Source organism: Theobroma cacao, chromosome 10, assembly GCF_000208745.1.
Source record: "Theobroma cacao cultivar B97-61/B2 chromosome 10, Criollo_cocoa_genome_V2, whole genome shotgun sequence".
Lineage (NCBI taxonomy): Eukaryota > Viridiplantae > Streptophyta > Magnoliopsida > Malvales > Malvaceae > Theobroma > Theobroma cacao.
This window is the reverse complement of record NC_030859.1, coordinates 18,447,683-18,465,029: the sequence shown is the minus strand read 5'-3', so window position 1 is coordinate 18,465,029 and position 17,347 is coordinate 18,447,683. Positions and strand designations below refer to the sequence as shown.

General features: G+C 34.3%; 1 protein-coding gene across 1 annotated transcript in view; it reads left to right on the top strand.

Annotated features, from left to right (window-relative positions):
* LOC18587121 (MDIS1-interacting receptor like kinase 2) overlaps positions 652–17,347 on the top strand; it is a 53,874-nt gene continuing 37,178 nt past the window's right edge. Inside the window, exons 1-3 of the mRNA XM_018128878.1 lie at positions 652–741; positions 1,291–1,301; positions 4,753–4,910. Coding sequence (XP_017984367.1) covers positions 652–741; positions 1,291–1,301; positions 4,753–4,910 — 259 coding nt within the window. The remainder of the gene's footprint in view (positions 742–1,290; positions 1,302–4,752; positions 4,911–17,347) is intronic.

The following is a 17,347-nucleotide window of genomic DNA, read 5'->3' as shown; positions in this document are numbered from 1 at the left end:
TATTGTCTCTATTTCCTCGGCTTTAGATACTTTAGATGGTATCTATTTTCTCACTAGGATTACAAAATCTCACCCCTTCTTTCTATACATTTTTTAGGCTTAGGACAATTTGTAGATAGTCGAGAAGGACGAGAACTAAGCTCGGAACTGCATTATAGAATGTAAGAGTTCACAATCTTACATCCTCTTGGTCAATTGGAGCCCATGTGTCATTGCAAATCAATTCTTATATTTTGGTTATCTGTATTTCTATTCATACAATTTTTACTTTACTTTCATGTGCGAAAAAAATTATTTACGAATATTTCTATAGAAATTTATTTTATGAGAAAATAGAATATTTTATTTATTATTTTTGAATAGTACTAATTGTTAACAATTTGCTTTTAAATGAACGTTTTAGATATCAAAACTTATTTTTAAGTATGAAATATGCGTTTTTCACCTAATTATTACATTTTTAACCTATCTCGAAATTTTTGACGAAAATGACAAAAACGTCCTTGTGAGGCAGAAATTAAAATTTTATTGTTTTTGGACGAAAAAAATGATCTGTATTGTTTTAAAACATGATTTTTGTAACAGTAAATCACAGGGTAGGTGAGGAACTGATACAAGAGCCTTACGAGGTCTCAATAGGATACTCGGAAGATGAGTGCCTATCGGGATATCACGACGGTTGTCACGGACTCGAAGGTGGTTCCGGGTCGTGACACATCCTCTATTACTTTATTCCTCAAGGTAGTAAAATATTAGCTCTTGTACTACCAAATATTAAACTGACATTGATATTTTTTTCATTGTCAAGTAGGAAAATTATTTATTATCTTTAAATATAGTATGTGTTGTAGCAGTGTCTGCTAGACATATATTTACATTATTGATCTTAGATCCAACAAGATGAATATTTATATTTTCTTCAATAAAATAAAATATATACAATAAGAAATTTACAAGTTAACATGAAATAACATTAAATATATAATTAAAATACATAATAAGAGCACATCATTTAAATATAATAAGAACATATTAAAGCATCTTCATAATATAGTTATACTAAAATATACCAATTACTATTAAGTTCATTCTCAAATATTTCCATTATCAATTAAATGATCAATTCCTTTTTCAGGACAAGAAAACCAACAATGGATATTTCTGTTACTAATCATATAATGAATTCCTCTTTCAGGGTGGACAAATATCTTGATGTTCTATATCAACTTGGCCATGATTAAAATCATCACAAGATGTTGTAGTTTCTGGTGATGCTTGATAAAATTGAAGATGTACAACAGGTACGTGACCAATAGTCTTTCATGCCACATCAATAACAATATGTTTTCTACATTGCTTTTATTATTTTTTTTATTTTTATCTTTTTATTGTTCATCTACTTTTGGTGCGTTGAAAGTATTCATCCACTTTTTTGATGGGTTATTCACTTTTGGTGGGTTAGTGGGTTACGACATCCATCCACTTCTAGTGGCAAAATTATCTTTAGATTCTGATGGTAAAATTATCCATCCACTTCTAATGGCAAAATTATCTAGCCAATTCTGGTAGTAAAATTATGTTTAGATTATAGTAAAATTATCCTTAGAATTAAAATAGTGATAGTGTAAATAATTATAATGACCTCTTCCATATCCATGATCATAATTATTAAATGATATGGCATTCACTTCAGGGAATAGATAGATTCATAACCATGATTATAATTATTAAATGATGTCGCATTCATTTTAGGTTATGGACAAATTTGAAATTTTTTATTAGTAACTCATTTGTCACATTTATTTCAGGAAATGAACATTATGACTTTTCATTAATAGCTATATAATAGCAAATTCACTTTTCAATCAAAGGACAAAATATAACATATATTATATGATAGCAAAATTCATAATAAGGTTGATTTTTAGGGAATGAAAATTATGTTTTGAAATCCTTTTGAAAATTATCCTTTTGAAATCTACCATGATTTTGTAAAGAATGAATGCTTTGAATGGATTAAAAATTAATTGATAGGCTTCTCATCTCAACTGTGAATAAACTATGTTCTATCCTTCTTCTTTTTTCTTTTTTTTAAATAATGGCGTTCATAATTCAACAGGAAATAAAACATTCCCTGGAGAAAATACAAAAAAGTAGAAAATTTTAGAATGCTTTGACAAGAATGAAAGCAAACAAAAAAGCAAGCTCAACGAGAGCCAAAACAGGTACCACAAGCCTTGTTATTTTAGTCCTAAAAACTGAGTTTCCATCTACTGTGAGCCGTTTTCCAAATAAGAAGCCTTGAGAGAGGTTTGAGAGATAGGTGAAAGGCAGTTGAGAAAGATATAAAATTATTTTTATTTTTTATATATGGAAAAAAATATAAAGAAATTATTAATAATTATTTTTAATTTCTTAAAAAGTTTTTAAATTTGCATCTATAATGAGATAGAACTCTTATAATATTCACAAAAGCATCACTCAAATTCTAAAACGTATACTCAAAATATTAAGAATCCCTTTCTAAAATACTATAAGAGAATCCAAAAACTCTTTAAAGCCACCGCTCCAACATAATTCACAAAACTTGAAATCTAATTTGCTTTTGGGTCCAAAATTTGTTTCCACCTTTAGATTGACGTGAGAAGATCTTAGTGACAAAAATTTTTCTAGTAATCTTCTTAGGAATTCTTGTAAGCTTCAATTTTGTCAAGTATTGAATTAAAACTTTTTTGGGTTGACTGGACTTGACAACTAAACCAAGCTGCCTACATACGTCTCTTCAAATGTGAAAGATTAAATTATAATGTAGTTCAAAAAAAAAAAAAGCCCGAACTTGCGGTGCAATCTCTTGATAAAATTTCTCTCTCCTCGGACTAAGGAAAGATTGGAATTAAGTAAAATATATATTCAAAGACAAATTGATCCGAAAAATTAAATCTCTATTCCCTAAAGCATCTAATAGTCATTCTGAGGTCCCCTAAGGGATAGCTTATTCTTTGATATGGTATTCCTTGTTAGAAAATTAACCAAATGATGAAATAGTCCTCCCACTTGCAACCTAATGTGGCATTATTAACTCCATGAAGACGTTAGAAATTTGTTGGTGGTTAGTGACAAAGGACGAGTCTTAATAAATGTTGGTATGGAAATTTAGACACTTTGAAAAGCAAAGAATACCAAGACTCATATTTAGTAAACGTGTTTGAACAAAATTAGTGCTGAATAAACTTACCACGTATGTTCCTTGATTCATTCCGGTCTATAAAGGCTTAGTCCAAATGGGAATTAGGAAATCGTGCAACCTTTAAGCTTTCGGTTAAAATCTCATGCTAGATGGATTTGGTGCAATATTTTTGTGATTTTTTAGATCAGTTATTTGGTTTATTCTACTCTATATATATAATAGTTATATTATGATATACATGAGAAAGGGTCAAGTAACATTGATAAAAAATTAATTAGTTTTACACTTTTTTATAATTTCATTTACAGTTCATATTTTAACAAACCAACCAATGGATTTACCAATCTACTCATGCTCGTCATATACGCAAATTTTCAAATCAATTCGATATTCCTATCATATTGATCAAGATTGCTATCTTTTTTGTTTTTTGAAGTGAGAGATTGCTATCTTTTTTAATATATATTTAATAATCATAATTTTATTGTCATCAATCAAATAGTTAGATATTTTCGATTAATTTGAAATTTCGCATGCATGAACTACATGAGTAGGATATGAAATCTAATGCTATTTGTAAGCACAGTTATATTTGTGATTGATGATCAAATATTATATTCAAAATGTTTATATCTATTAACCTTAAAAGTTAGAAGAAAGTTATCTCTGATTTTAATTACAGTTTTTTCTTGGTATAAAATATAGGGATGAGTGATGAGAATGAGATAATGGAAAACAGACAAAAGAGAGATGAATATTGGGTGTAAGGCTGGCATTTAGTGGCACTCAATTATTTAATTTTAGTTTGATTATATATCTAAAAACATTAAAAAAATAAATATAAAATGATTTTATAGTATTTTAATAATAACTATAACTTAACTAAATATATAGTTTAAATATTTTACTATGAAATTTGATGTGATAGGTTCTGGCTTTGAGTCTCATTATGGATGGATTTTATCCAACTTTTTCTTGCTTTGCAACATCATTTTTGGTTTATTTGTTTCACATAATAATTATATCATATATATACATTAAGAATTATTATATATATACATAATAATTGTTTTCATTCTACAATTGCCCCCAAGACTTTTGAGTCTTGTAACCTAATTTTCTTTTGGCGTCAAAATTTTTTTAGACCAATCAAAGAATTGAACCAAAATTTATTTCAAAGGATTCGAGTCAATGGAGGGTCCTCCAAATCCCTTTCTACTTTTTACAGTGGACCTTAAAATACAGTGGTCTTTTCCTTAATTAACGCAATTCAATTTTTTCTCAATAACGTTAAATGTAGACTAATTTACATAAAATACTGCCATTATTCTACTTTATGTTTGGATGTTGACTAGCTACTTACTGAAATGCTCTATATTTTGCATGAATACCTGGCCATTCTACAGAAACTAACTTACAACAATTAATCAGAACCCTTTCAACTATTCAAATCATGGCTTCTTTCTTAATACCATTCCAGGTCCTCTTCTTTCTCATGCTTGTGGCGCTTCAGTCCTCCATCGTTTTTGCTTCTTTAGCAGCTGCTGCACCAGCTAAAGAAGCAGAACTCTTCTAAAATGGAAAGCTAGCCTTGACAACAAAAGCCAAACTTTGCTCTCTTCGTGGCTTGGAGACAGCCATTGCAACTGGCTCGGAATCACTTGCGACAAGGCAGGAAGCATCACCAATCTAAGCCTTCCAAATTATGTAGAAGGCCTCAGAGGTACACTTCATAGTCTCAATTTCTTTTCCTTCCCTAAACTTATGAGCCTTGAGCTTCGTAATAACTCACTGTATGGGCCCATTCCCTCACATATTGGAAACCTTTCCAAGCTCATCTTCCTTGACTGGTCATATAATAATTTTTCAGGGTATATTCCATCTGAAATTTGTTTACTGAAGAGTCTTGATCTCATTTCCCTATCAAATAATATGATCAGTGGCTCTTTTCCACAAGAAATAGGAAGGCTGAGTTCAGATTCTGAGATCTATGTCAATGATAACAATCTAAGTGGTCCAATCCCTACCTCTATTGGAAGCTTGCATAATTTAACCGTGCTTGACTTGTCCAGAAATAAGCTCAGTGGTTCCATTCCACAAAAAATACGAAGGCTGAGTTCAGCTACTGTGATCTTATTTCGTGAAAACAATTTAAGTGGTTCAATCCCTGCCTCTATAGGAAGCTTGCATAATTTATTGAGGCTTGACCTTGGGAGCAACAGACTCACTGGCCGTATACCTAGAGAAGTAGGAATGTTGAGGTCTCTCCAACTTCTTGATTTTTCAAGTAACTACCTAACTGGTCCTATCCCAGAATCCATTGGAAATTTAAGCAAGTTGGCCTGGCTTTATCTATATGGGAATGAGCTCTCTGGTTCTATCCCGAGTGAAATAGGACAACTTGGATCTCTGTCCGTATTGCAGTTGTTAGGTAATTATCTTACCGGTGTCATCCCTCCTTCCATAGGAAACTTGACCAAATTATCCAATCTTCTTCTTAGTCAAAATATGTTATTTGGGTCGATACCTCAAGAAGTTGGAATGCTTAAATCTCTCTTTGTACTTGCACTCGCTGAGAACAATTTCTCTGGTTCTATCCCGAGTAAAACAGGACAACTTAGATGTTTGTCCGTATTGCAGTTGTTAAATAATAATCTCACCGGTGTCATCCCTGCTTCCATAGGAAACTTGACCAACCTATCTAATCTCAATGTGGCTTATAACATACTTTCTGGCCAAATCCCTGCTTCCATAGGAAACTTGACCAGCTTATCCAATCTCGATGTGGCTGATAACATACTTTCTGGCCGAATCCCTGCTTCTGCAGGAAAATTGACAAAGCTTACGGGATTATACCTTACCAACAATACTCTGTTAGGGTCCATTCCTCCAACATTTAGCAATTTTACTCATTTGAAATCTTTACAATTATCAGACAACCATCTCAGTGGTCAATTACCCGAGAATGTATGTCGCCGTGGACGACTCACTCATCTTGCGGTTATGAACAACAATTTGACGGGTCAAATCCCACCAAGCTTGAGAAACTGCAAAAGCTTATACAGAGTTAGGCTTGAAGGAAATCACTTGACAGGAAATCTGTCAGAAGCTTTTGGCGTATATCCAAATTTGAGTTTTATTGCATTAAGCAATAACAAGTTTTATGGTGAACTTTCTCCAAAGTGGGTCAATGCCATAATCTAACAAGCCTACAAATCTCCAATAACAACATTTCTGGAAAGATACCGCCTGAGTTGGAACATGCAACTCAATTACAGGAACTCGATCTCTCTCCCAATCATCTAATTGGTGAGATTCCCAAGGAATTGGGATCATTATCATTGATGTTTCGTCTTTTGCTAAGTGGTAACCAACTTTCAGGAAAAATTCCATTAGAGATTGGAGTTCTTTCAAATCTAGCACATCCTAACTTGGCATCAAATAATTTAAGGGGACCGATTCCTAATCAACTTGGTGAGTGCTTGAAGTTATTGAGCTTGAATTTGAGCAGGAATAAACTTGGAGAAAGCATTCCTTTTTCATTAAGCTACATATGTGGTCTGTAAAGCCTAGATTTGAGTAAGAATTTACTTGTTGTATTAGACACAGTTAGTTGAATAAGGCCTGCAGGTTAGATAATTGTACAAAGGATAGCAGGTCAGGGTTTGAAGGAGAGAAGGCACAAGCAGACAGATAATACACACCGTTTCAATAAAAGCCACAAGCAGACAGATGATGCACACCGTTTCAATAAAAGACTTCCACAACTACAGCCAAGTGCACCGTTTTGTTAATAGAGTTTTTAGGGTTTAAAAATTAGTTAAAGTTTGATTGTTAGTTATATTAGTATTAGCTTTTCTCTGACTAACAAAGACCCTGTATATAAATACTACTGTAAGAATACCTTTTTGGGGTAATGAGAATTCTCTAACATTCTCTCATTCTCATGTGCCGCCTCTTCCTCTCTCTTTTGTTCAGTATTCATCATGGTATCAGAGCAGGTCCAAAATACCAGTGAATGATTGTTATTGATAATCAGAGGACTTGTTCTTGCCATTTTCTGGTTATATCTTCCTTCTTCACCAGTAAATTTGTCCTCTCGTTACTGATTTCTTATTTATTTTCCTGTTTTTCCATCTATTGGTTGATTAACCATGTCTGATGAATCTGAGTCATCACAATCAAGGCCTCAGGCATCTCAAACCTCATCACAAATCTCACCCATTGGAGATCTTCAATCGCCATTTTACCTTCATCATTCAGATCACCCTAGCTCAGTCATTATTAATCCAAAGCTTACCACTAATAACTATGTAGCATGGAGCAGATCGTTTCTGTTGGCCCTTACCATTAGGAACAAGATAGGTTTCATCAATAGATCTATTCCTAAACCAGCTGCTACAAACCCTCTGTACTCATCATGGACTCGGTGCAACAACCTCATAGTTGCTTGGCTTTTAGACTCAATCTCACCCCTAATAGCCTCTACCATATTTTTCATGGAATCTGCAATAGAGATGTGGAATACCTTGAAACTTAACTATGCTCAATCAGATGACACCAAATTGTATAATCTGTAGTATACCTTAGGGAACATCACCCAAGGAACAAGATCAGTGGACGCATACTTCATTGAGTTGAAGGCAGTGTGGGAAGAGATGAGGAGTTATCGTCCTCTGCCACATTGCGAATGTGGAAGATGCAATGTGGAGTGTTTCAAGAAATATACTGATCGATATCACAAAGACATGGTGTTTAGGTTTCTAAATGGCCTGAATGAATCATTCTCAGCAATCTGGTCTCAGATCATACTCATGGATCCCATTCCAACCCTTGACAGAGTTTATAATCTTGTATTGAGAGAGGAAACATAGAGAAACTTATTTTTCCAGTCACAGCCTATTCTTGAGTCTTCTACTATGCTCACCACAACTGATTTAAAGAAAAAACTGAAAAAGGATCTGGTTTGCAGCCACTGTGGCAAGAAAGGACACAACAAAGAAAAATGTTATAGAATTATAGGCTTTTCAGAAGATTTTAAATTTACAAAAGGAAAGCCTAATATCAAAAGAGGCAAAGCTGTATTTAATAGTGTCATAGCAGTCAATGAGGCATTAGCTGTTGAAACCCAAGTAGAACAAGAGGAAGAGTTCAATGGTTTAAGCAACATGTCCCAATTGTCTGTCCTAACACAACAAGTCAACAAGCTGATGGAAATTCTCAATGAAAATGGTTTAATCATCAGTGATGGTAAGGGCACTTCCTCAAACAACCAGCAAGCAAAACACTCATTGGTAAATTCAACTTTTGCAGGTATCATTTCAGACCATTTTTGTTTCAATACTACCAACAACATGCCTTTTAGCTTCCAAAACATAAACACTTGCATGTTAAAACAAAATTATTGGATAATAGACTTAGGTGCAACTGGTCATATCTCACATTCCTTAGATGACTTTATCTATGCAAAACCAGTTAAGGATTGTTTCGTCCTACTCCTAACCAATAAAAGAGCTGTTGTTAGTCATGTAGGTGTTTTTAAACTTACCCAATCACTCATCTTAAGGAATGTGTTGTGTGTTCCAAGCTTCAAATTCAACTTGATCTTTGTAAGTCAGCTAACTAGTTCAAAAAAGGCCAATGGTCTTTTCACTGACATGTAATGTATTGTCTAGGATATTCCCTCATGGACAGTGATTGGGGTTGCTAAGGGCTCATCAGGATTATATTTCATAGAGCATATGAAAGAAGCTCAAGATTTATCAAATTATTGTTTTGACAGAATTATTAAATTTCCTGTTATTTCTTCTGTTAGTAACCGTAATGCAGTGAAAAAAACTTTTGATTTATGGCATTTCAGACTTGGTCATGCTCCTATAGAAAGGATCAATGTAATCCATTGACAATTTCCAAATGTTAAATGTTCAAATATGTTGTTTTTTGAAATCTTTCCATTGGCAAAATAGAAAAAGCTTCCCTTTCCTACTCATTCTTAAAGCACAAAGATTTCCTTTGAATTGGTCCATGTGGACATTTGGGGGCCATATGAGACTCCCACTTTAAATGGTCATCGTTTCTTCCTCACCATTGTGGATGATTTTTCTCATTTTACTTGGATTTTTCTGATGAAGAACAAATCAGAAGTTTCAACAATTATACCTTCCTTTAATGCTATGGTTCAAAGGCAATTTAATCTTGAAATCAAGTGTTTAAGGTCAGATAATGGCCAAGAGTTTAAACTTACAGATTTCTTTGCCAAGACAGGCATAATCCACCATTTATCATGTGTTGATACACCTCAACAAAATGGAATTGTTGAGAGAAAATATCAACACATCTTGATGGTTGCAATAGCCCTGATGCACCAATCTAAAGTTCCAATACACTTCTAGAGGGATGCAGTGCTTACTGTAGCACACATCATCAATAGAGTGCCTACCAGAATTCTTAAAAATAAATCACTATATAAGTTGCTTTATCTGAAACCATCATCATATGATCATTTCAAGGTTTTTGGATGCCTGTGTTTTGTATCCACGTTGGCACAGCATAGGAAGAAATTAGATAAAAGAGCAAGCAAGTGTATTTTCCTAGGATATCCCAATGGCATCAAGGGATATAGAATATATGATCTTTATGCACAAAAGACTCTAATATCTAGAAATGTTGTTTTTCATGAAGATATTTTTCCTTTTCATTCATCACAGCATGTTACTTCTCATCCTGCATTTGAGCAAACACTTGGTGTGCATGCTGATTATTTTGACTATTTTGATACAAATTCATCCAATTATCCTCACCAAGACCAAGAACCAATAGAAACACATTTCCCTGAAGCTGTATCAAATGTATTATAAACTTTCAATTCAAATGTGAATGAATTACCTATTGACTCATTGTCTACTGGTGAACCTGCAATCAATAGTACTAATTCACCTGAGCTTAGCACAACTACTAACATAGTACAACCAGTTAGAAAGAGTATCAGTGTGATACCTTGTCAAGCTTGATTAAAAGACGGTATTGTACCGAGTGGTACAACTAAGTTAAATTGAGCCTTGAACTAGTTCAAATAGAAATTCTAAGAGAAAATTAAAAATTTTGAAACCCACAGAATGACTTATAATAGTGATTTGGAGTTCAAGGTCCAGTTGGAGTCCATCACGAAAATTGACCGATTAGGGACAAAACGATCATTTTACCATTTGATGATAAAATGGAGATTTTTAGCCAAGATTTGATCACATTTGACCAAGAATAATTATATAAAATATAATTATAATTATTGGAGTATAAAATGATGTTTAGCAGTGAAAAATTGTGATTCCCAGTATTTTTGGGCACAAGGGCAAAATGGTAAATTTGCCACTAAAGGACTAAACAAATTTTATAAAAAAATATTTTTACCCCATTTGGTTAATTTTTATCAATATTAGTGTTATTTGAGGTGAAAAGTAGAAATAATGTGATTCCGGTACATTTCGGAGTAATAGGGTAAAATAGTAATTTTTTTCGCCCCAGGGGCAAATCGGTAAATTTTTAACCCTAGCACTTGTCAAGACCAAGGGATTTTAATTGTGGTAGGATTGGATAAATACCAGAATATTTGTGGTGGAAAATTAAGAAGAAAAAGTCAAAAAGTTAAAAATTGGGCCAATAAGCATGTGACACATGGCATGCTTGATTATTTTATTATTTTCTATAGAAATCAGCCCATTAAATCCCCAATTCNAAGGGAAATATAAGAAAACCTAGGTGAAAATTCAAAGAAAAAGTGAAGAAATCAAGGAAACAAGCTAGGTAAGTTAGAATTTCTTTAATTCTCCTTGATACCTAGCTTACCCATTCTTTTGTTCTTGATTTTCATGGTTCAATATTGAGTTATAATGATGAATTCAATTCTGAAAAATGGGTATGGAAGAGAAATTGCTGTTGGAATAATTTGATTTTAGACTATATTACTGTTTAGGGATAGTTAAGCATGGTTATGAACAAAAACACAAAAGAAATATTCAATTTCTCTAGGGTTCCTTGTTGGTCAAACCATGAGGGCTGAATATCAATGGGGGATTGTTTTTATTTCAAGGAAAATGGCTTAGAAAATGATGAATTAAGGTGAAACCGTTATGTAGAAAAAAATTTCGGTGCTAGTGCACCAAATGACCAAAATTTTCTATAAGGAACTGTGAGGGTTCTAATGCTGAATTTGGCTTTATTTAAATGGTATGTAGTAAATTAAGGTATTAGAGGAGAAATGGATTAATTTGGAGGTGAATTGGATACAATCGCTAATTAATCGATGATCGGTCGAATTTAATCGATACTGCGATTAAGCGGTAATCGGACGTATTTTTGCATTTACATATTAAGCATTAGTAATTTAAATTAGTTTATATCAATTTAGGGATAATATAGTAAATTCCTTGACTTTGTTATTTGTCAAGGTAGTGAGACGTTCGGAAAAGGTAAAGGAATTGCGCCTGAGGACTATTAGTCCGAGTGCACTCGAAATTTGAATTTTCGATACCGATGAGTGGACTTGCATTTCAAACTTGTTTTAGGGAATATGAAAGATTCTATCCAACTTGTCTTAGAAAATGTACCTTGGGAACAAGATTTTGTTAAATGGTTTGATGTTGTGATATGTGATTGCTATGGATTCATGCATTATTGCAATATGATGATATATATATATATATATGTGTGTGTGTGTGTGTGTGTGTGTGTGTTGTGCATGATGAATGATATTGTGTATAATGATTGTAACCGTGTATGTGCACGATGTGGGAAAAATTAAGTTGGTATAAGAGCAAAGGGTTTTACCCGATCCCTGGGAACTCTAACGCGTGAACAAGGGCGAAGCGTGGCTCTCCGCCCAGTGGCTTATGGAGGAAAGGGCTACCCAAAGAGGTGGAGCCGCCCTATGAGTGCTCTAATAGGTACCGTTTGTCGCCTCTGTAGTGAAGGGGTTGAGTGGTATGTCCCTCCCTAGTGACAAACTTGATATCAGAGCTCCATTTTATGGTGGCGTGAGAGGTGGATGATGATAGTGCCCGTGTGCACGATGTGGGGGGATGTACACGGTGGCACTGATTGTGCTTGATGTGGGGGGATGCACACGATGGTGCCGGCTATGTGCACGATGTGGGGGGATGTACATGAGCCGGGTGTGATTATAATGATATTGATGTTTGCTATCTAATTATGCATATCTAGACTTATGAAATGAAAGCTCATGAATGTGATATATGGTTGACTTATATGTGAAATTTGATACTTTACACTTTGGAAATTTTTATGAGTTTTATGTTGATTTTGTTGGTTTAGTAGGGTGGCCTTTTTGTTGAGTGAAGGGAAACTTTTCTCTTGTTGCTCTGTTTCGTTGCAGCGAGAAACTCTCGGGTTTAAGGGCCTTCACCAGAACTGGTTCTCGTTACAGCGAGAAACTTTCTGTCCATTTTGCTAACTTGTGTGTTTTTGCCATGTTTCCCACTTCTTTGGTACCATAGTTGAGCATGAATTTTTGTAAAGTGATTTACTCATGTGGGGCTTTCATGAGGGGTTTTCATGAAGGGTTTAAAGGAGCTAAAACAATTGCATTGTTTTGAGAAAACGAATGCATCATGATTTCGATAAACATTCCTTATGGTATGCTTGTTCCTTTCTTGTTCACTCACTGAGTATTGTACTCACGTTTTATAAAAAAATTCATCTTTTCAGGTCAGGTGACTATTGGACCCTAGATCGAGGAGTTCCCGTAGTGCATCTCCTGGGTATGTATCTGGCATTCGATAGTAATCCCTTTTATTATAAATGTCTCCGTTGGAAGTCATAGGTCCTTTTGTATTGTGAATACAATCTAACAATATGAATATGTGTATGCAATGTAAATTGTAAAATACATGACTGGTATAGTGCATGTATTTTATTATCGATAATGCCATTGTGTTTTGGCTATGTTCACACCTGGGAAAAGGTGTATGTGTATGCATGATATGATAAATTTGTTAAGCAAAGGTAAATGGATAGGCTTGCTTGGGCTTAGTGAGCTATGCTCATTGAGCTCATGCATCGGTCATGGCTAAGGAAATTGGGTCGTGACAATTAAACCTAACAAACTCCCAAAAACCTAGAAGCATACCATACAGACCTACCATCCCACTCAAACAGAGTCATTACACATCCAATCACCAAGTACCTATCCTATAATAAATTGTCACCTGCACACAGAACTTTTACGGCCTCATTGTCATCCGTTCATGAGCCAAGCTCTTACCATCAAGCTACTAACCATCTTCATTGGAGAGAAGCCATGGCTGTTGAGTTGAAGGCCTTGGAAGACAATGGTACATGGAGCATTGTTCCACTGCCTCCTAATTGTCATGCTGTAGGTTGTAAATGGATATACAAGGTAAAAGCAAATGCTACAGGTGAAGTTGAGAGGTACAAAGCATGGTTGGTGGCCAAAGGGTTCAATCAAATTGCAGGTTTTGATTATCAGGAAACCTTCAGTCTTGTGGCTAAACAGAGAACAATAAGGGTTTTCTTTGCTCTAGTTACTGTAAATAATTGGCACTTATCTCAACTTGATATTAATAATGCCTTTTTGAATGGGGACCTAGAAGAAGAAGTTTACACGAAACTACCACAGGGGTTTTCTGTTCAAGGGGAGTATCAGACAAGTTCAAAGTTGGTTTGCAAGCTTCATAAATCCCTATATGGACTCAAACAAGCATCCAGACAATGGAATGCTAAACTCACTGCCTCAATTCTACAGTTAGGCTTCACACAATCAACATCAGATTATTCTTTGTTTACAATGAAGGCAAACAATGGGGAGTTTGTGGCAATTTTTGTCTATGTTGATGATATTTTGATAATGAGTACCTTAGCTCAAGCAGCATTTAATGTCAAAGGATTTTTGAGTTCACAATTTAAACTCAAAGACTTTGGTAAACTCAAGTTTTTCCTGGGACTTGAAATTGCTCGATCTCTAGAAGGCATATCCATATGCCAAAGAAAATACACCTTGGACCTTTTAGAAGAGCATGGTCTACTAAGAACCAAGCTTGTAAGTACTCTCATTGATTAGAATCATAAGTTGTGCAAGACCAAGGGGGAGCAAAAACTGCATGATGCTACCAAATACAGACAACTGGTCAGTAAATTGTTATATTTAACCTTTACTAGGCCTGACATCTCCTATGTAGTGCAAGTTTTATCCCAGTTCGTGGATAAACCTAGTAGTGAACATTTCATGGCAACTTACACAGGTATGAAATATCTTAAAAAAACACCAGGCCAAGGCATCCTAATGAAATCAAAGTCTAATATGAGAATTTCAGCTTATTCTGACAGTGATTGGGTAGGATGTCCTGACTCACAAAAATTAATCACAGGCTTTGGTATTTTCATTGGAGATTCTCTTGTAAGTTGGAAGTCAAAGAAGCAAACCATAGTGGCTAAAAGCTCAACAAAGGTAAAATACAGGTTTATGGCTTCAACCTGTTGTGAAATTATTCGGTTGCAATACCTTTTGATAGATTTTGGAATCAATCACAAGGAAGCAGTAAACATCTTCTTTAACAGTCAGTCTACAATACACATTAGCAAGAATCCAGTATTTCACGAAAGGATAAAACACATAGAAATGGATTATCACTTCCTCCGTGAAAAGGTCTTAGCTGGGATAATAAAGCCTATGCACATTTCAACTTAATTACGAATAGCAGACATTTTTACCAAGGCCTTGCAGCCAAGACAATTCTACAAGTTATTAGGCAAGATGAGTGTTCATGATATTCACTCCTCATCTTGAGGGGGAGTATTAGACACAATTAGTTGAATAAGGCCTACAGGTTAGATCATTGTATAGAGGATAGCAGGTCTGGGTTTGAAGGAGAGAAGGCACAAGTAAACAGATAATATGCACCGTTTCAATAAAAGCCACAAGCAGACAGATGATGCACACCGTTTCAATAAAAGACTTCCACAACTACAACAAAGTGCACCATTTTGTTAATAGAGTTTTTAGAGTTTAAAAGTTAGTTAAAGTTTGATTGTTAGTTATATTAGTATTAGCTTTTCTCTGACTAACAGAGACCCTGTATATAAATACTATTGTAAGAATACATTTTGGGATAATGAGAATTCTCTAACATTCACTCATTCTCATGTGCCGCCTCTTTCTCTCTCTCTTGCTCAGTATTCATCATGTTGGAGCCATATCACAATAACTTGGAAAACTACATACCTTGGAAATATTGGACCTTTCTCACAATATGCTGAATGGTTCCATCTCGATTGCTTTCAATGGTTTACGGAGCTTGACAATTGTGAATATATCCTATAATCAACTAGAAAGCCCTATTCGCCACATTAAGGCATTTCATGAGGCTTCATTTGATGCCTTAAGAAACAACAAAGGCCTCTGTGGTAATGCCACTGGATTAATGCGTTATGCTCCTATCACTAGCAACAAAATCGGTCATAGAAAAAGCAACAGAGTAATCATTTTAGTTGTGTTTCTATTTTTAGGTATCCTACTTTTGATATTTACCTTGGTTGGAGGTTTCTTTATTCTTCGCCAAAAGATTCAAACAAAAAAATCTGAGTCAAGGGAGGCACAACAACCTGGAGATATTTTCACAATATTTGGATTTGATGGAAGAACACTTTATGAGAACATTATTGAAGCCACAGAAGATTTTAACTCCAACTATTGCATTGGTTCAGGAGGATCTGGATATGTTTATAAAGTTGTGCTACCAATTAGTTAGGTGGTTACTGTCAAGAAACTTCACTAGCATGAAGATAGCATGCTTATCAACAACTTGAAAGCCTTTGAAAGTGAGATACATGCTTTAACAGAAATAAAGCATCGTAATATTGTGAAGTTATGGTTTTTGTTCACATTCGAAGCACTTATTTCTGGTTTATGAGTTTGTGGAAAGGGGAAGTTTGAGAAGGATCTTAAGCAACAATGAAGAGGGAGCAGAGTTGGATTGGATGAAGAGGCTCAATGTTGTCAAAGGATTGGCCAATGCTTTGTCTTATATGCATCACGACCATCACCACCTATAATTCATCGAGACATTTCTAGTAATAATGTTCTCTTGGATTTGGAATATGAGGTTCATGTCTCAGATTTTGGCACAACTAGGCTTTTAAAGCCAAACTCCTCCAACTGGACCTTATTTGCAGGCTCCATCGGGTACACAGCCCCTGGTATATATGTAATTTCCTTCATCTTAAAATCAAATAGAAGTAGTGGGACATATAATTAATGCCTAGGTATAAAGTATGCTTGTTATTACTACCTAAATAAAGTATACTTGGATTTCTTTATGTAGAGTTGGCTTATACGATGAAAGTAGATGAGAAATGTGATGTCTACAGTTTTGGGGTGCTAACAATGAAAATTTTTATGGGGAGTCATCCAGATGATCTTATTTCATGTATGTTGTCATCGTCATCATCACTGGAAGCAAATGACCAATAGATTTTACTAAAAGATGTGATAGACCAACATTTCTCACCACCAGTAAGACAAGTTATAGAAGATGTTATTTGTAACACCCCATATCCTCGTATAGTAGTCAAAGTAACCATATCGATAGGACGAATGGTCATTGATGTAAATCTAAATGTCGAAGACCGGTTATGGGCGAAGAAAATATCTTAGAATAAAATATTATTTTATGAATAAAATAATGTTAAAAATATTAATGCTTTATTAATCATGAAAATTAGTCTGAAAGAAGGGAATATGACTAATTTAAGTTGTGGAGAATAAGTAAGGAAGAATTTTGGAGAAAAAAAAACGATAATTGTACCACATGATTTTATTAAATTGAACTAGTACGGTAAGTAAATATTTAAATATTATAATGATACTGCGTTGAAGTATAACTTCGATATTTTGATTGTACACGTGTAGAGAAAGAAAGATAAATATAAATTAGAATTTTTGAACGCATTGGAAGGATTAAATTTTAAAATATGATAGTTGGAGGATTATGTGCAAATGTGTTAATTGAAGTTAAAAATAAAATAAAATAAATATATAATAGTAATAAATAAATAAAATAATGGGAGAATGGAGGAGTTAAAAATAAATTTTTTAAATTATACATTGAGCTGATGGGGGGGGGGGGGGGG